We start from the raw sequence: 21,483 nt of genomic DNA, 5'->3' as shown, positions 1-21,483 counted from the left end.
ATATTATAATATAATATTAGAAATTATATGTTACATAGGGGGCAATTTGAAATTTGAATGATCACTTCATATATTTTACAGTATTCACGTACGCAAAAAAATAGCAAAAATAATATAATATTAGAAATTATATATATGTCACATAAGAAGGCAATTTGAAATTTGAAATATCATTTCATATATTTCTCAATATTCACGTAGGCAAAGAAAATAGCAAAGATACTATAATAAACATTATAAAAATATTATAATATTACAAATTCTATACATGTCACACAAGGAGGCAATTTAAAATTTGAAATATCACTTCACATATTCCACAGTATTCAAGTACATAAAAAAAATAGCAAAAATATTATACCAAACATTATAAAAATACTATAATATAATATTGCAAATTCTCTACATGTCACATAGGGGGTGCATAAGAATTTCAAAGTCTCAGGTGGGCCACGGCGCAAAAAACCTTGGGAAACACTGGCCTAGAGATAAAGACGTCGCGGGTTGGCCTAGCCTAGACCAGCTCGGTCCAGCTCGCAGCGGATCGACGTCGCGACGTCTCACCTAGAACGGATTTCAACGGCGTGGCGTTCCGTCTCGCGTTCCCGACCTTGCGATCCGAAAGAACCGCTTTTTCCGGCCGATAATAACGGTCTAATAATAAAGATCTCACGCTTTCCTCGAGGCCCCGCGCTCCGCCAGAGATAATCTTCCTCGGCTACTCGTACTACTTGAAAAACGTTTGACGGTGAACGTCGATAAATCGATCGAGAGATATTTTTAATAACGATTGCGCGGGACCGTAATACCGTCAATCGCGCGGATCCGCTTCTGGGAGCTCGGGGACGCGTTTTCGGCTCCCCGTCGGGGAACGCTAACGATCGCCGCGTCGTCGACTCGCTGTCATGTCCAGCTTTTCCCGAGACTGAAGATTATACTCTAAATTATGAGAATATATAAATAGTTTCATTTCAGTACTGTAACGAATGTCTAAAGAAACCGAAAATAATCTATTACAATTTTTATAGGGTGCATACCAATCGTAACACTGACTGCCACGTCACCCGAATTCGGGTGACATTATTTTTCACAGAAACGTGGACATTTCTTTCATGACGTATCGAACGACCCGAATTTTGTTGGATATATGAGACATAAGAAAGATACTGGAGCAATTGTTAAGAGTCTTGATTTCTCAGTTTCTGGTTAATGGAGAACACTGTTTCGAGTACATGGGGGTTTCGATGAGTGTTTACGTGGCAGTCAAAGTGTTAAGCGCTTGGTAGTTCTAGTGTTAAATGAATGCTACTCTGTTTCAGTGACCGATCTTCAAAAACATGGAACGCGAGTAGCAAGACACTGTTGAATGAAGAAATTAAAGGGAGCCTTACCCTCGACGGTGAGCTTGTTGCCGGAACACGAGATGTTCAGGTTGATACGACCCCGCCGCTCGGTGTGGTCGCACCCGCATAGATTCGGTACGCTCTCCTCGCATCTCTTGTGCACGTTCATGTCACATGCTGCGTCATCAGATCAACGATCAGTCATCGGAACCGTTCGACGCTCTCGCTGGCGTTAGCGTCGTTTCAGCCAGACCCGGCAACCTCGTTCGTTTGCCGCGTTTCTTTGTTTTCTTTCTTTCTTTTTTTGTCATTCTCTTTATCATTTTCCTTTTCATTCAACGTCTCGAGATCGAGCAGCGGGTGGTGGATGCAGACTAGCGCGGGGGTGTGCGGCGCTTCTTCGCGCGTTCCGCCATCGCGCCGCAGCCGCCGGTCAATCTTAGTTTCTACGTTTGATTATTTTCTTCGAGTCTTTTGCTTTCTAAATTGTCTCCTTTCGCGAAGAACTGAGACTACGGCGGCTGCGGCAGGCGCGTACGCGGAGTCTAGAACGTCCGTTGATTTGACATCCATTTGACATCCATCGTGAGATGGAGAGAATTTTTGGATCATGCGAGGAAATCATCGACCGTGGCGGATACTCGGTTGTATTGAAGAAAGTACTCGATTGGAACCGTGGATTAGACTCTTTGTAGACGAATGTCATTTTGATGAGATGAAACAATATATATCTTTGTAGTTTCTACAGAGAATTTTAGAAAAGTCGATTCAACTGTTTGGTGGTTTTAGTGTTAGAGAACAAGGAAACTGTACCGATATCCTGCTGTTCTCAACCCTTTGCACTCGAAAGTGTTTCACTGCAAATGTTTAACATTTTTGAAGGAGATATACAACACTGTTTGAAACTAATTTAAAGATCATTTGCAGATGAATTAGACAGAGTAGTTTTATTTAAATATTTCCTATAGTAATATATAGTTTCGTTTAAAATACTAAATATTCAATTTTATAGTTTTGCTGTAGCAAATCAAGTGACTGAGAGTCACTCGAGTGCAAAGGGTTAACATTGGAACTAGTGTCAGTCAGAATCATTGGTTTCCATTGTTGCTTGGCAATGATTGATATCTTAAGAGCATTGAATGTTCGAAACGATCTTGAGAATAAGCTTCATTGGAATACTATAGAGAATGTCTGGAGAAACCGAAAGTCTATTGTTACAATTGTTGTAGGGTTAATATTGTAAATATTAATAATATAAAATTAGTTAATGCTGAGACGTCGCGGTAGGATTCAGTGGAGGGCACTCCGAGCGAGTGAATGAGAAAAAAAAAATATTTCGAAACGATTTTGAGAATAAGCTTCATTAGAATACTGTAACGAATGTCTGGAGAAACCGAAAGTCTATTGTTACAATTGTTATAGGGTTAAATTAATTAGATTCAGTGGAGGGCATTCCGAGCGAGTGAATGAGAAAACGAAAAATAGTTTCAGGGGTGTTGACGAGGACAAAGGACGAGCCGACACGTCTTCCACGGTTATCAGATTAAAAATAACTGTCGAGTATCCTCGAGACGCGGAGGGTCAAGGAAATCGAACGAAACGGCTCGCGTTATTTCAAGAAAATATTCAAGAAACTATAAATGCCCGTGCACCCTTGTCAAACGGAAAATAACGCATCCTTCACGGGGTAAGGGGCAGACGATTAAAAAAGCTAAGAGACTTTCGAGTTTACTTGTACCAAGACCGACGAACGTTCGATCGATTAATAATTTAAACGACGTTCGAATGTTTAATGCTCATTAAGATAACAGCTGCCGTTCCAATTTCTCAAGCGAATCGATGTAGCAAACGTGTAAGTCGTTCGAAATGTCACTGAATGCACTTTCGTAGTTTCTATAAGAGGTAACAGCCGTTAACCCCTGGTCTTACTCGTTTCACCTCGAATATTTCTGCTTTCATGCTGTCGCGACTCTATAGACCAGTGTTTCCCAACGTGGAAACTTGAGTTATTACTTCATATATTTCACAATATTCACGCGAGTAAAGGAAATATCAAAAATATTATATTAAATATTATAGGAATATTATGATATAATATTACAAATTCTATATATATTACATAAGGGGCAATTTGATTTTTAAGGGGGCAATTGGAAATTTGAAATATCACTTCATATAGTTCACAATATTCACGCAAGTAAAGAAAATAGCAAAAATATTATAATAAATATTGTAAGAATATTATAATATAACATTACAAATTCTATATATCTTACATAGGAATTTGCAATTTGAATTATCACTTCATATATTTCACAATATTCACGCGAGTAAAGGAAATATCAAAAATATATAGAAATATATTTATATATGTAAAATATATAGAATTTGTAGTATTATATTATAATATTCCTATAATATTTATTATGATATGTTACATAGGGGAGCAATTTGAAATTTGAAATATAGTATTCACGTACGTAAAGAAAATAGCAAAAATATTATAATAAACATTATAAAAATATTATAATATTACAAATTCTATATATGTCACATAGGGGGTGCATAAGAATTTTATGGCGTCCTTCACGATAAACGTTGGGAAACACTGCTATAGACACGACTGTTACAACCTGCAGTATTATAGATTAAATTTCATTGATTCCTGAAAATAATTTCTTATTTTGCTCTCGCTGCGTCAGGTTTCGAAAATTGACAAAATCGAGTCACAGAGAACACTTGCGAGACTCGTCAATTCTATACGAAGGGTTAAATTGAATTGTTTGGTCGAGTTCCAGCCGGCTGTGGTTGATTTATGCAAAAGCACGGTCCGATCTTGTACTTTCAATTGGGGGTAGTATCCGCGAGCCGCGGTTTGGCCTACGGTTCGGTCGATGACATCCTCGTGTGTGTCTGTTTCGCGGGGTGAGCGCCGTGACGAGCCAAGAAAAGATTCGATGGCAGCTCCGATCGATGCCGAAGAACAACGGGCGTTCGTTTACCCGCGGACACGCGAAACGTCGCTGAGCCCCGTCGTGGAAGCGAGTACCGTCGAGCGAGTCTTCGACTTCGTTACTTTAAATCATTCGTGTTTGTTCAGTTTAGCGTTGTTGGTAGATTTATGTTCATATTCGGAATTTGTATTTATTGAATCATGCGTGGAACAATGGTGGCTCAAGGGTGTGGGACAAGGGCTGCAGCCCTTGCAGAATGGGAAACGAACGTTTCTGTTTTGTATGTGCTGTGCAGTCTAGGATTGATAATTAACACGTTGAATGATTTCATAGAGCAAAGTACATGAAGTGACAGATGTGGTAATGAATTATTGAGTTGAATTGTGATAGATAATGTTTGTAATTTAGAAGTGTAGAGATTGGATGATATAGAAATTTTTGGAAATGTAGAAATATAGAAATTAAGTGATGCAGGAGTTTATAGGATTGAAATATAGAAATTAAATAGTATAGAAGTTTATAATATAGAGATATAGAAATTATAATATACAGATATAGAAGTTTATAATATAGAGATATAGAAATGAAATAATATAGAAGTTTACAATATAGAAATGTTTTCAAATAGTCACCGTTTAATTGAGTGAATTATAGTCAGTCGATTTGGTCGCCACCGGTGACCCCCATGGCATTCAACGTGTTAATAAATATACTTAACCTTGGGGTGGCATTGATATACCTGTACACGGTGCATATGAGCCGCTCACTGGCCAAATCAATTAACTCCACTTTCTGAATTTTTCAAGATTTTATCATTAAAGCGCTTCATTAGCCCTTAGCCCTAACTTTGCTACCAAGACACAATGGAAGATCTTTCACTCATGGAAAAATTGCAATAATAACAGCTAAAGAATATATTATTCTACATATTCTACATATTTGTTATAACGAATCTACACCTATGTTAATCAACTAAAATTCCACAATATGGATTCAATATTGCATTCAAAAGAAAATTCCAAAAATCAATATACAACTGTATCATCATTCTTCTCTTTTGTTTCACGGAGTTAATCGATTCGCCCAATGAGTGGCACGTATTTAAATTTCATTGCTGCAGCCTCGCCACGTATTCCCTCGAGCTGCCACTGGTTCCTCTCGGTTCAGCTATCCGTCTTTCATTTTTGGCCCGCGCCAAAAAGAAGAGCAGAGTTCACTCGTCCGCGTCTAACTCAGCTTCCGTCAAATCTGATTACAAATGGCCTTCCATTTTCGTGGCATTATTAATTGAAGCTTCCTGCAACGCTAATTATGACTGAAAACGCGATGTCAGTGAATCGTCAATTTACACCTTAGAATAGTTAGTTTCCAATGATTCTTAACACCACAGAACTGCCGGACAAACTGTGATGACCTTGAACATTTGTGTTTCATGATTACTGAAATTATTCAGATGCGTTTATAAGAAGTTGCAAAACGAAATCTATTCCTCCAATTTGATAAGAACTTACTAAAAAATACTTATAATAAATAAAATAACAAATAATATTATAAACTATAATATATTATATTATATAATATTATTAATAATATTTATATTAATATTATTATTATAATATAATACTAATATAAATATTGTTCATAATATTATATAATAATATAATATATTATTATTATTATATAATATTATTAATAATAGTATATAATAATATTAAAAACTTATCAAGAACTTTTATAATCACTAAGGCAGTACTGTTAGCGAATCATTCGATGCCGAATCGTTTCCGATGAAACGTTCCAAATGAAATTCAATGAACTCAAGGGAATGAACGCAATCGAAATGCATCGAGTTCGCGCGACGAGACTCGCCGGTCCGCGTCGGGGCCCCAGAAACGAGAATGGCGGGGACGCGCGAACAAAGTGACGGCGAACGGGGCGTGCGGCGAGAAACACGGCGCACGCAGCTCCGCGATTTGATCTGTGCGTCGCGAGGCGTGTCCTTGTAATCTCCGCTTCGGAACAGATAAAAACCGTGTTCGATCCGACCCAGCGGCGAACTTTTGCCTGCGTGCGATTACACGTTTCCCTCGTGGAAAATAGAAATTAACCCCTTGCTCTATGATGTTCTTGTAAACTGGCGTCCATCTGACTACTTTCCTCTGAATGATTTATTAAGAAGATTCCAGTCTTATTCTATGTCAATATGTGTTCTAAGGTATAATCATTGGTAATAGAGGAATGATGTTACATTTATGTTTGTTAAATTCTATTTGAATTAAGATAAGAGATAAAATTCCAGTCTTATTCTATGTCAACGTGTGCAAGGTATAATCATTGATAACAGAGGAATGATGTGGAGTTTGTATTCAAACAAATGGAATTATATTTATGTTTGTTAAATTCTATTTGAATTATACTATAAGAATAAGAGAAAATTCCAATCTTATTCTATGACAACGTGTGCAAGGTATAATCATTGATAATTATCACTGACAAAGTAGCCGTATCAGAGTTGAGAAATATATATATTACTCAGTTCATTCGAATTCAAAGTAAATATACCTCTCTAATCAACCATTATACTTAAAACAAAATATATAACATACGCTTAAAATTTTCCTTCCAATAAATGAATAACAAAGTAGCCATATCAGAGTTGAAGAAATCATAGGTCAAGAGGTTATACTAAAACACAAACAATGTAGAAAGAATCGAGCGTTTCGATGTATTCGTTTAAAATCACGAGGGGTTGACCCAGCGATTTTCCGGAGAAAATGTCTCCCCTCGAAACTCCCGGGGAAGGAACGCCGCAATCTATCGTCGGGCATCGACGGGTGAAAGTTCAAACCGGCGGCTCGGCGAATGGAAGAGAAAGATTGCCGGGATCCGAAGCGGATACGCCTCGCGCTCACAGAAAGAGTCGCTGAACCGTCGAAAGGGTCGAGCTCTGCGCCCGCGTTTGCTCGGCGTATGGGGGGCGTATGGGGCGTAGATCTACGTTCACATACAGGGATTATACATACACGCGTGTACACGTCTACGAGCATGCACGATCACAATAGTGTACGATATACTATATATATAAATGTAGGCTGACAGACCCAGAAATCGCGGGTGACATACGTGTTCGTAATATATGTACAAAACGCCAAATATATATATATATAGAGAGGTATACGAGTGAAATGTACAGGGTGACTCGTTGAACCGTGCCATATAAAATTGCGTAAAATTTATCTGTTGTATGGAAGAATGTTTCGAATTACTTGGTGTTAAATAGAGTTTTTATGTTTTTGTTATTAAGGGTAGTTCTTGTTGGTATTGACACGTTGAATGTCACCTTGGTGGAAATAGTGTTAAGTGTTAATTAGGTAGACTAATGTCGATATCTTCATATTCTCGCAAAAAATTTCACTGAATTACGATTTGAATGGTTTCAGATTTTACTGGCAAACTTAATTCAGTCGACTGATTCGAATCATTTCAAATTTGACCGCGTTTCACCGAATTCAGTGGATCCATCTGAATGACTCAAAGTTTGATCGGCAAGTCGGATTCAATTTTGAAAGTTCCTAGTTTAACATTATCCTATTCCACGGTTCTAGTTGACACGTTGAATGCCACGGGGTCACCGGTGAACCCCAGTCGAACCGAGTTAAACGATGATTATCTAAAAACATTTCTGTATTACAAATAATGCTATGTAATGCGGTGACATTCAGCTCGATGAATATGCAGTGACAATAATGCAATTCAATCGAATGATTTAATATTAAATTAAATCTATTTTGTATGTTTTGCTCTATGAAATCGTGCGACGTTCAACGTGTCAGAGAAATTTTCTAGATACTTTTCTATCTCAACTAACGGTCTACAAACGAACTTCGTGGCACGGTAAAAGGAGTCACTCTGTATAAGGGTACGTTCGTATGTACAAGGCGAGCTCTCAAAAAACGTGCCAGAGAAGTACGATCAAGAGAGACAGAGCGACGGTGAGAGTAAAGCGAGGAGCGAGGAGGAGAAAAACCCAAGTGACGTGAGTACGTACGCGGTACGTGGCGCGTTTGCTGTCTACGATTACCGATTTCGGACGGGATCGGGCATCGTTCGAACGGACGCCGGATTTACCACGGTTCTTACGGTTGTTTATGGAGTCCTCGAACGAGAGTCGGCCGAGGATCTTGATTTGAACTGATAGATCGTCCAACGAGATTTAACCAATTGACTGTGGAATTTTGTTGGAGAAACCTCTGGTTTCGCAATAAAATCGAAAAATGCGTGTACTCGTCGAAGGACGAATGCACGTAGAGTATATTTCAATGAAAGATCGAAGCGAAGCAAAGAAGATACGTTTATGTGAAAAAATAAAGAATTCATGAAAGAATTAGTATCGCCTCAAGCTTTATGACATGTTTACTCGTCAAACACAGTTAACTGGTTAACGCTATTTTTAACGAAGGTGTCGAGACCTCTTGAAATTTTTACTTGGAAATTGTTTGTTATAGTTAAGTTTAGAATCGCTATTGGAAGAGTCGAAAGGTCGATTCAGAATATATGATTGAGCAGGGAAAGAATTTTAAGTGAAGATTTCAGCACTTTTGACACCTTCGGTGGAAATAGTGTTAAGCGCTAAATAGGTAGACTTAATGTCGATATCTTCATATTTTCGTAATAAATTTCACTGAATTATGATTTGAACAGTTTCAGATTTCATTGGCAAACTTAATTGAGTCGACTGATTCGAATCATTTTAAATTTCATCGCGTTTCACCGAATTCAGTGGATCAATCTGAATGACTCGAATTCTCAATTCAATTTCCAAAGTACCTACTTTAACAACGCTATTCCACAATTAGTTCCAAACCCCAAAAACTCTTTTGGAAATGCAGTATGAAGCAATCAAAGAATATAACTAAAAGCTTTCAAATTTCCAAAGTTCCTACATTAACAATTCCATTCCACTGTTCTAGTTGCCGATCCCAGTCTCGCCAATGGAAGCTGAAACAACCATGAGGCACATCTCGCGGAAACGATGTCCCATTTATTTCTTTCAAGCCGAGACAGCAGCCTCGTCTCGTCCGCTCCGGTGCACTCTAAGAACCGGGTAATCCCCATCCAGCCGACGGTCCCCCGAGTCAGCGATACGCCGACACCGATTACTGGGAAGAGATGCAAGGTTCACCCTCCCCTTTGGTCTCTAGGGTCACGCACGGAGAGTCCTGCGGACGGCTGCGTTGCGGACGGAGCGTCGAACCAGAAGGATCGAGCGGGGAGAGGTGGTTGGCGTTTCTCTCGTCGGGGCGGGCCAGCGATTCGTTTACAGGGCGAGGAGGCAGGATCGAGAGAACGACCGAGAAATACTTTAAACCCGTCTCTCGCGAGAGGAGGTCTCTAGCGTTCGAATGATTTCAGGCGGCGAATCGCGGCGTCGGGCTACGGGGCAGAAGAGAAGACACGGCTCGCGATGGGTTTCCAGGGAGGCGTTCTACATTCTCCCGGATCCTCGGACGGACTTCAGCGGAAACGACGTACGGGCCAGGGAACCCCCTTGATCGCGACACCATTGTCATCATTATTAGGCTGCGCGAGAATTAGGGTTGTAGTTCGGCTGGAAGGCGAGTCGCACCCGGACATTCAAAGGATTAGAGAGTGTAGGTAGAGTTAGTCTAGGTTCTTTGCACTCGATAGTTTTGATAAAAATATTAGACTAATAGGATATTAGACTAGTAGAATGTTAGACTAGTAGAATATTAGACTAGTAGAATATTAGACTAGTAGAATGTTAGACTAGTAGAATGTTAGACTAGTGGAATATTAGATTAGTAGAATATTAGACTAGTAGAATGTTAGACTAGTAGAATGTTAGACTAGTGGAATATTAGATTAGTAGAATATTAGACTAGTGGAATATTAGACTAGTGGAATATTAGACTAGTGGAATATTAGACTAGTGGAATATTAGACTAGTGGAATATTAGACTAGTGGAATATTAGACTAGTGGAATATTAGACTAGTAGAATATTAGACTAGTAGAATATTAGACTAATAGAATATTAGACTAATAGAATATTAGACTAGTAGAATATTAGACTAATAGAATATTAGTAGATATATAATATAATAGACTAATAATAATAGACTAATAATAATAGACTAGTAGAATATATAAAATATTGCGGCGAACGCAACTAATGACAACACTAAAACCACCGAGCTTAGATTGATTGTTTGAAATTTATAGAAACTCTAGTGCATTGAGACTTTGATTCGTTTACAATTCAGTTTGCTGAATCAATGTCTTGAATAGTTTTTCAGGCGTCTGTTGTCTTGTTTATAATTGCAAAAAGAAATTGGTGATTTCGACCCGTCTAGTTTTAGTGTTTTCACTTGGATATTTCATATAGAGATGTATTGTAGAGTTCAATACTGAAAATGGAATTTTATAACGTTGTAATTAATCAATGAGTGCAGGGGGTTGATACACTAATTTCTTTTCGCGGCGAATTCCACTTAGAAGAGGTGAAAGCGTCCCTTCACCGTGGAACTCGACGCGAAAAGTATTATTAGACTGACTCTACTCGCACAGTTCGATAGTCCTTTGGATTTCCGGGTTCGATAGCTTCCCTAGCGAGTTTCGATGCTTTGCTCTGTGGTTTCCTCCGCGTTTTTGCTTTCTCTGGTTCAATATGTTTTAGCTACCTGAGCATTTAAGTCCCTGATGCGCGATACCGTGAAGCATCGAGCCGCAGTGGTCGCAGAAGGTTGGCGTCAGGTACGTGAAAACCTCCCATTTGTGTGCGGTGCTCATCTGGGAACACAAAACAGGGGTCCAGGGAACACCCGGTCCTTCATTCTGGTCTGATCCTATGGGTAAGATCGAGGGCGAGCGAGAAAGACAGACAGAGAGAGAGAAAGAGACAGAAAGAGAGATAGATAGAGAGAGAGAGAGAGAGAGGAAAAGATAGAGACAGGAAGAGAAAAAGAGAGGCGGACAGAACGCGGGGGTGTCCCTTCCTGCTACCGGAAGTGGATGTACAGAGAGAGACACGGGGAAAGTGGAAGCAGTCGTTTTTTTCCGCTTCGGAGGATCCGTCGAGGCAATTACCTAGCCAGTTCCGTGAAAGGGTGAACGCGTCCTCTCGTCTGGCAAATCGTCCGGTGGCGAGATCGCGATGGAAGCATCATCGAAGCAACGACGATTAGACGGTGATCGAGCAACGATCGGATGTTGATCGTTCGTCCGAATTGAACAGCGACCAACCCCTTGCCTTGTGACTTCTCTCTGAACAGGACTGTGTCGCGAGTGAAATGTTATTCTGTCATCGATCGTTACGCTAATACTGCAAACGCAGAAAGATTCTTCTGTTTAAAAATAAATCAGTCAATCGTTCGCAACACAGTCCTGTTCACGGTTCACAAGGCAAGGGGTTGGTCGCTGTTCAATTCAGACGAACGATCAACATCCGATCGTTGCTCGATCAACGTCTAATCGTCCGGTGGCGAGATCGCGATGGAAGGATCATCGACGAAACGATTATTAGACGGTGATCGAGCAACGATCGGATGTTGATCGTCTGAATTGAACAGCGACCAACCCCTTGCCTTGTGAACCGTGAACAACACTGTGTCACGATTGACCGATTCATTTTGAAACAGGAATCCTGCGTTCGCAGTATTAGCGTAACGATCGATGACGGAAGAATAACATTTCGTTCGATCGCAAAGGAATCGAGTGACGTTCGTTAGATTCATTCCTCGAAGTCTGGAATCTGAGATTGTAAGGCAAGGCGTTCGTCGAGATCAAACGTTGGTCGACCGAGCAGCGGGCAAACATTGATGGAATCTGGATCGATCGACGATCAATCGAGAGATCAGACGCTGATCAAACGGGCAGCTCGTTCCGAAGGAGATTCACGACCCGGAAGAGATCCCTGGATACCTCAGCTCAGACTAGCGAACAAACAGGTGTCCGTCCCGCGAGCGGAATCCGGACAACCGGTGCTCCCGAAGATCAGGTACACAACACGTTTCTCTCGACTGAGAGCGCATCGGCGAGGGGTGCACACCCCTCGGGGCCAGTCCTCGCGCTGTTCATTCGACTCCCTGCGCGCGATAAGTCGGCGAGAAGACGACTAAACACGAAGGAGAAGGGTGTCGTGGAGAGTAGCGAGAGAAAGAGAGAAATAGAGAGAGTGAGAGGAAGAGAGGAAGAGAAAGCGAGAGAAGAAGAGAGCAGCCGACTGGTTCGCCGCCACAGAGCAGAGCCGTAAAAAATCTTTAACACGTTTGCTACCATCAATTTCGTGGTGTTTTGGTACACGTGCTACCAACTCGCACTATGATTTATTTTTGAACCGTGGTCGACTGGACTGGGAAGAAGAGATTTTGATGCTTATTCTGCGTCTAGGTTTATTTCAACGGTAGATTGGTGATAGGAAAGTTATGTTTAATTTGTGTTTGAAAGATAGATAGTACGTTGGTTTCTTTGAATTTGGTTGAGAGCTTTTGTAGTGAGTCTGATTGGACATTGCCGGGGGTTGGAGAGCTTCGAGAGGGTTGAAGAAATATGTTTTTCGACTGTTTGAATTGATTACTATTTTTTGATTATTTAAAGGTGATTAGAATCTTTTGAGTATTGAAAGTTGGTTATTATCTTCAGATTATACAAAGTTGATTACTATCTTTTGACTATTAGAAGTTGATTGCTATCTTTAGATTATCCAAAGTTGATTACTATCTATAGATTATCCAAAGTTGATTACTATTTTTCAATTATCCAAAGTTGGTTACTATCTTTCAATTATCCAAAGTTGATTGCTATCTTTAGATTATCCAAAATTGATTACTATCTTTCAACCATCCAAAGTTGCTTACCACCGTTCAACTATATAAACCTGATTACTACCCAAAGTTAATTATCTTTCAACTATCCAAAATTGATTAACCATCTTTCAACCATCCAAAGTTGCTTACCATCTTTCAACTATCCAAACCCGATTACCATCCCTCCACTATCGTCCCGTGCATTGTCCAATAAAACTCTGCGCGAAGCTAACATTGTTTCCTCTCTGTTCACAGGTGCGTGACACCGGTAGCAAACGAGTTAAGCGAATTTCCGCGGCACGGTGTCTCCGGTGGCTCGTCCCGCCTGTTCACGGTCACGGACTCGTCCTCTCTCTCTCGGATCGGGGTGCGGTTTCCCACGGTGTCCTTTCATTCGCCTACTTCGATCTTGCCGTTCCCGAGAACCCTAACTTTGCTAGTGGAACGAACGGGGGCGGACCTCGCTCTTGCGCGACTTTTCCATCGTACAGCCACGCGTGTACTCTTTATTGTGCGTTGGCGTCGGGTCGGTGAGAGGCAGCGTTCGGTTTCGGGGATGCACGGGTGGAAAGAAGTTTAATAACGCGGAAAGTATCCCACGCGATACGGACGAGAAACTGGGGATTCAGCAACGACGGGGGATCAAGGAGATTTGATTAACGAGAATGTCGAGCTCCCTTTCGATCGCTTATCATTGTTATGCTGTTGTCTGATCTCAGAGTTTTCTATAAGAATCTTTTTATTCGTTTAATGTAGTCTGATCTAAGAGTTTTCTGTAAGAATCTTCTTGATCTTTCAACTGCAATGTAGTCTGATCTAAAAATCTTCTATGAGAATCTTCTTGATCTTTCAACTGCAATGTAGTCTGATCTAAAAATCTTCTATGAGAATCTTCTTGATCTTTCAACTGCAATGTAGTCTGATCTAAAAATCTTCTATGAGAATCTTTTTGTTCTTGCAACTGTAATGTAGTCTGATCTAAGAATTTTCTATAGGAATCTTCTTGATCTTTCAACTGCAATGTAGTCTGATCTAAAAATCTTCTATAAGAATCTTCTTGTTCTTTGAACTGCAATGTAGTTTAATCTGAGAGTTTTCTATAAAAATCTTCTTGTTCTTTAAACTGTAACGTTGTAGTTTAATCTAAGAATTTTCTATAAAAATCTTTGTTCTTTCAACGGTAATGTAATCTGATGTAAGAATTTTCAATAACAATCTTTTTGTTCTTTCAACTGTAATGTAGTCTAATCTAAGGATTCTCTATAAGAATCTTCTTGTTCTTTCAACTGCAATGTAGTTTAATCTGAGAGTTTCCTATAAGAATCTTCTTGTTCTTTCAACTATAACGTAGTCTGATCTAAAAATCTTCTATAAGAATCTTCTTGTTCTTTCAACTGTAACGTAGTCTAATCTAAAAATCTTCTCTAAGAATCTTCTTGTTCTTTCAACTGTAACATAGTATAATCTAAGAGTTTCCTATAAGAATCTTGTTCTTTCAGTGTTCGATGAAGGGTTGATCGATCTGTATGGAAAAACCGATTCAACGCTGCATGGTATCGTAAAAACCGATCGACATTGTTCGTGTAATTGATCATACCATAGACGACGGGGCAACAAAGTAAAGCGCTTTGCCGGTGCATCTTCGAAATCCACCGCTGCGCCACCAGCAACGTACGAGATGGTACAGTAACGAACAACACTGACGTTTGCACGTGAGAAAGAAAAAGGTAAAAAATGTGACAGAGTGCGGGATTAGTGTCGCCGAGACAGGCTGGTAGAAAGCGACAGGGACAAACAGAGCACAAGAACAAACTGTACAAAGAACGTGGAACAACGGCTATGTACAACGTCCGAGAGTTCGGAGCAACCTCTCCCTTATCCGTATTTACATCCACCGAGTCGATCTCTGCACGCTTTCGCTCGAGTCTTCTCCAATTCTAATCGTCTATAATCATCGTCGAGTTAACCCTCTGTAGGCCCATGTAACTTTAAAGTCGCGTATCAGTATATTGGCATCTTGATGATTTATTTTATTTTGCAGTCGAAGTGGTGAATAAAATTAAGTAATCGGAAAGTTACAAAATTGATTCGTTTGATGAAATTATTGAAACTATCGAATACATTGTTAATTCGTATTCATATGTGGATATCTATTAATTTTGTACCGCATATATTTTATTATAATAATGAACAAAAATTCGGCCCATAGAGGGTTAACACATTGCCAGTCGCTGACTTATTTTCTTAACCCTTTGCACTCGGATGTTTCTTACTATAAATATTTACCATTTCTTTACGAGGCGACGACGATGTTCTTTGAGACTAATTCGAAGAGAGATCACCGGTACATTGAGGAACAAAGCTGTTTTATTCCAATGTTTCACATATCGAGAGGCATTATACAAAATTTAACATTAAATATCACGTTCTATAGTTTTACTGTGTCAACAAAGCTATCTCAATATTTCACATTGCAATAGAAAATTTCATTTAAAATACTAAATATTCACTTCATAGTTTTCCAGTGTCAAATCGAATGATAACTTAGAGTCGCCTCTCGAGTGCAAAGAGTTAAAAGCTTCTTCGAACACAATCTAATCTCATATTTAATTTCAGAATACCCCATTCGCCACATTATACTTGGAAACCTGCGTGTCGGAGAAATTCGACTCGAAAGCGTGCGCGAGGACCAAAGGTTCGTCCGGGTGGCACGAAAAGCGGAAGACGCGTGCCCGCGACAACAGCAATGCACACACGCACACCAACGGAAAGTGAGTCTGTGCACGCGCCGAGGGGGACCGGGTTCCGAGCGGAAAATTCAAGCGAGATTCGGTAAAAAAACGGAACAGAGGAAAAACATAAAAGAAAGCGAAACGTCTCGGAAAATCGGATGACAAACGAGATCCGAAGAAAAGAGAGAACTGGAGTGATCATCGGCAACCGGGACAAACGGACCGAAACGACTCTCTCTTCTTTTCCCTCGCTCGCCAAGGCAAGTAAAGATAAATAAACAAACGAGACGGGCACATCCGTTCGACCGGAAGCGCGAGACGTGTCGCTGAGCTTCCGTCGCTTTTGTGCCCGTCAGCCGCGGTGGAAACAATAAGAACCGTCTCGCACCCCGGAAAAATCGGTTTCGCGGTCGACAATGGACTCGACGCGGTCGCGCGGCGGGAGGGGGGCACGAAGAGAAGCGTCTCGTGCGGGCGTGGAACATCGTGCGGTCCGTCGACGACGTGGCTCGTCGAGGACCGTAGTCTCGAGAGCAGCGTGATCCAAAGCGTTCGCCAAGAAGTATATATACAGAATATATATATTTACACAGAAGGAACGGTTAATGAAGAACAAGTAACAACAAGTATTTAGAGGTAGAAGTAGTAGTAGTAGTAGTTATAGTAGTAGTAGTAGAAGAAGAAGATTAGAACGTTAGAGAATATATAATATATATACAGATATAGATTAGAGGAACAAGACGAAGAACAAAGCAACAACACCATGTACAAGACGGTGGGCCAAAACAAAATGTATACGGTCGGTATACGTGCGACAGTGTCCGTGTGAAAAAAACACCATTGAGATATCTCAACTCTCCTTTCGTGTGTGTATGTGTGTGTGTGACAGGATGCGTATTCTCGTTTCTCTTGATATATTATTTAATATATTATATATTATATTATATTATATATTTTATATTATATATAGGTATATATGTATATATGTATATGATTAACGGTTACTTTGATTCTCTTTGGTTTTTAATTAATGGATACCTTGGCACTTCATGCCCTGGTGGATGACACCATAGAGAAGACTACCGCAGTGGTCACAGAAGGTGGGGCTGTTGTAGGTATGTTGCTTGAAATGGTGCTTCGTCCGCGTGTCCTGCGTTATTACACCATTACACCGTGCACACACACGCAGACTCTCGGGGGGTTCGTTTCTTTTTTTTTTTCTTTTATGGCGGATACATTCGGGGTCGTCGTATTTGTGCGGGGAGAGAGTCGTAGGGATCCTCGGACGGGACTGTCGATCGTGCTCGAGCGATTTCGCCGATCGATGGCATCGTTGACGATTAAAAACCGATTAACCGTGTTATCGCAGCGTCGACGACGCCGTTCACCGATCGGAAGGAACCTGTAGTGCCGACGAGATCGACGCGGAGAAGGATCTGCGACGTTGCCGACGGAACCGACGCGAGCGGTAAATAAAGACGGGAGATCGACGATCGTTAACGCTAACCGTACCGGCAATTTTTATGCTATAAATTGCTGCGAAATAGAGATGAAGAAATTAGATGATCGAGTTTTTGATGATAGATTTTTTTAGTGCGAACAGAAACGAAGGGAAGGATGAACGTTAATGGCGATCCAATTAATGACGATATAGGAATTGATATATGATTTCAGTGAACAAAAGAAAACGCAGAATTTGGAATCTCATTGGCTCCCACGGTTAACCCTTGTACTTTAACGAGTTTGACAGTTTGATCAAAATTCTCGACGAAAGGTAAATGTCACGAGTGATGTATCGGTCGCCATTGTTACGGCTCGAATTTTTCTCGGTTAAATCGTATGTCAAGGGCTTAACGCGTTGAGTGCAACGGTGGTCACCGATGATCGGAGCTTCCAAATTGCTTGAAAAAGATAATAAGGAAATTGATGTCACAGCTAGACAATAGTGTAATATGAGTACAGTGATAGCAAAGCATTAATCCTTTGCGAATGTTGACATTTCGAGATATGTTCACATTTGGAATTCCAAGTAGCAAACGATTATAAATACTCGAATACCAAGTGATCAATGTATACTTTCTTTTTCTTCTGTCTAAGCATTCAATATGCAATTCAGCTTCATACGTTGCAAGCTTTGTCTACTTTAACCCTTTGCGGACGAACGTCGACATTTCGGCGAGATAAAACGTTCAGATTCAGAAGACTAAGTCGTGGAAAAATGATCTAATTAATCGAACAGTAAGATATCAGTACGTAGTTCTTCTTCCTATTAATTAAGCAATTGATATATAATTCAGCTTCATACGTTGAAGCTTTTGTATGTTTCGAAGAATTTTCATCCGCAAAGGGTTAAACAATCTTCGTTCGCAAAGGATTAATTTCATTTTCAGCACGTAGTTTTCCCTTTCTATTAATTAAGCAATTGATATATAATTCATCTTCATACGTTGAAGCTTTTCTATGTTTCGAAGAATTTTCCTCCGCAAAGGGTTAAACAATCTTCGTCCGCAAAGGGTTAATTTCCTTTGCAACGCGTAGTTTTCCCTTTCCATTAATTAAGCAATTGACACATAATTCATCTTCACACATTGAAAGTTTCCTATGTCTCGAAGGATTTTCCTCAAAGGGTTAATTTCGTTTGATCGGTTCCCGGTACGGTTAGCGTTAACACAGCTCGCCGCGACGCGACGCGTGCCGCCCGGAAGAAATCGCTGGAATTAATAGCGACGAGAGGAATCGGCGACGTCATCGACTCACGCGAGGCGATCCCCGCGCGACACGCAACGGGAGCCCATTACGGGCTGCGGGACACGACCCGGTGTCTCATCGGCCGTCAAAGTCCAGAAGCGCGAACTCGATTATTGCCCTCCGCACAGCTCGTTAGCGACGACCGCTTCGTTACAGCTAATTCCGCTCTCGGCCGATACAATCGACGCCCGTCCGCGCCGATTTTCGCGCCGATTTCCCTGCCGGTTTCCGCGGCTCTGGACTCCACGACGGTTATCTCGTTCGAATGGAAACACTCCGCGCTGAAAATTGATCGACCGACGCACACCGCGCGTTTCTATATCGGCACGATATTCGACGCCCTCTCTGCGAAACGTTCGCGCCCCTCGTTACGCCGCTTTTAACGGCGGAACCGTCGGATTGACCGACGCAACCCGTATCCGATTTCTTTTGTTACAACTGATGGAAAGCGGACGCTTTTCCGAGAAACTGTTCACCGATTCGGGTATATCGGGAACTGCTCGGAAACCGTTGCGCGACGAATTAACCCCTTGCCTTGGAATATTTCTTTGGTTCGAGTTCGAATGAAATGTTTGTATTGCTGACGGTTCGTATGGTTCTGAGTAGGTCTAGATATAGAAAGATGGAACCTTTTTAACCCTTTGCAGTCGACAATATTTTTCATTGAAAATATTCGTTGCTTTCCGACGAAATCTTAACGATATTTTTCGCAACTAACACAATTGATTATCTGATATATCTGATGTTTATACATTACACAAGGTGTAATATTGAATTGAAAATTTTATAAGTTTGCTACGTCGAATCAAGTGGCGACTGTAAGGCGCCTCTTGAGTGCAAAGGGTTAATTGAATATTTCTTTGGTCCTTCTAAGTGCAAATGGAACGTTCGTCTCGTTGACAATTCGTATGGTTGAAAGTAATAATTCTAAATATAGAAAGATGGAACGTTTCAATTGAATATTTCTTTGGTTCTTCCGAGTGCAATTGAAACATTTGTCTCGTTGATAATTCGTATGGTTTAGAGTAAATCTAGATATAGAGAAATGGAACCTTTTAATGGAATATTTGGTTCTTCCGAGTTCAAATGGAACATTTGTCTCGATAATTTTTATGATTTAAAGTGAATCTAGATATAGAAACATGGAACCTTTTAATTGAATATTTCTTTGGTTCTCCCGAATTCAAATGAAACATTTGTCTCGATAATTCGTATAATTTAAAGCGAATCTAGATATAGAAACGTGGAACCTTTTAACTGAATATTTCTTTGGTTCTCCCGAGTTCAAATGAAACAATTCCTACGTTCACAATAAATCAACATACAAAAATACAGAACCCTTCCTCGAACAGTATCATCAACAAGTACTTCTACCAACAACTCCAAGATCGGCAAGGGGTTAACGCCACAACACCGCACGCGCGAAGCTCCCCTATAAACCGGTCATCTCGATCGGCGAAAACGTCGAGCGATCTCAGGCAGCGGGGACGCACGGTACACAGGTCGATAGATAGAAAGAGTCGTCTTCGAAGCACAGAAGCACGGGGGAATCAGCATCGGGGCCGGGGCAGACGCTAGGACATCGATCGTTTCAGTCGGGATCCCCGGGGGTGAACGAAAAAATCGGTTTCTCATCGCGGTCGCCTCGGGAGGAACGCTCGCGACCAGACTCTCCGCTAATTATCTCCTCCACAAAACCCACAAATACTCCGTCTATCCGTCTATCCCTCTATCCAATCGCGAGCGTTCTTCCCGTCGACGGTTCGTCCCGGTACACCGCGAAATTATTCCGTGTTACAAGCGTGGTTAAAACGAAGCGCAGAAAACGCTTAGGCCAATCGTGCGCGGTGCGATAAAAACGTGGAAAAATATATAGCTCTCAGCCCCGGACTTGTCCTGAACCCGTCCGCTGCAGCCGAGTGTCCTCTCTTCTCTCATTAATTTCATCTCACTCTATTCTGTCGTTGGAAAATCGTATTTTCGAACGTTCAACGTATTTTCTGTCGTTTCTGCTCCAGTTTCTCGAAGAGTTTCCGTTGGTTCTGAAACGTTCGAGTACGATTGGTCCTCGGCTGGCAGCGTATGGGGTTGAGGCGCGTCAAACTGCGTCGGGAAAGGAACAGTATAAACCGAAACGAAAAACGAGTCCGATTAGGAGGATGTGTGATCGGTTCGCGGATCGCGCGCGCGCCTCGCGGTCGACACTTACGTCCGAGTCAGCTCCCTTGTCCGCGCCGGGGCACGTGAACGTCACGTACTCGTGGCATCGCTTGTGAACCACGAAGCTGCAGACTGAAACACAAGCATCACCCTGCGGAGTCCGCTCTTCGTTGTGAGCTCGATAGACCTCTTACCTTGGCATTGGTAACCCTGCTTGCCGAAGCCCCTGGAACAGATCGGTTTTCGTCGGTTAGTGAATTGGTGATTGGAGATAGAATGTGATGGTAATAGGGGATTTCAGGTGAATTCCCCTTGAACTCGTTAGAATTGAGATTTTATAGGGAGTTTAATATGGATGGAGGTTAGTTGATTTTGAGTTTGAATGAAATTCTGAGTAAGTTGTTCAAGTAGTATTGTTTGTGGTTTAGAAGAGAATCATTGAGCAGGGGATTTCAGGTGAAGTGAACCCCTTGAACTTGTTAGAATTGAGATTTTATAGGGAGTTTAATATGGATGAAGGTTAGTTGATTTTGAGTTTGAATGAAATTCTGAGTAAGTTATTCAAGTAGTATTGTTTGTGGTTTAGAAGAGAATCATTGAGCAGGGATTTCAGGTGAAGTGAACCCCTTGAACTTGTTAGAATCGAGATTTTGAAGGGAGTTTAATATGGAAGATCCTAATAATGATAATAATAAATGACCAGCTAATATATTAGCTGATAA

The 21,483-nt window shown here is 41.0% G+C and overlaps 1 protein-coding gene across 7 annotated transcripts in view; it reads right to left on the bottom strand.

Moving 5' to 3' along the window:
* Positions 1-21,483, bottom strand: part of Pkc53E (Protein C kinase 53E) — a 68,065-nt gene that overhangs the window by 10,238 nt on the left and 36,344 nt on the right. For 5 of the 7 annotated variants that reach the window (XM_031979684.2, XM_076366839.1, XM_076366837.1 and 2 more), the window contains 4 exons: positions 20,956-20,987; positions 20,811-20,893; positions 16,892-17,003; positions 1,392-1,520 (listed from right to left, as the gene is read on the bottom strand). In XM_031979684.2, the coding sequence (XP_031835544.1) occupies positions 1,392-1,520; positions 16,892-17,003; positions 20,811-20,893; positions 20,956-20,987 (356 nt within the window). Of the gene's footprint in view, positions 1-1,391; positions 1,521-10,997; positions 11,107-16,891; positions 17,004-20,810; positions 20,894-20,955; positions 20,988-21,483 lie in introns of those variants that run through there. The other 2 variants (XM_076366838.1, XM_031979692.2) reach the window with 2 other exon arrangements.

Source organism: Nomia melanderi, chromosome 4 (genome assembly GCF_051020985.1).
Source record: "Nomia melanderi isolate GNS246 chromosome 4, iyNomMela1, whole genome shotgun sequence".
In the NCBI taxonomy this organism is placed as follows: domain Eukaryota; kingdom Metazoa; phylum Arthropoda; class Insecta; order Hymenoptera; family Halictidae; genus Nomia; species Nomia melanderi.
Note: the sequence above shows the minus strand (reverse complement) of the source record. Positions and strands in the feature narration are given on the sequence as shown.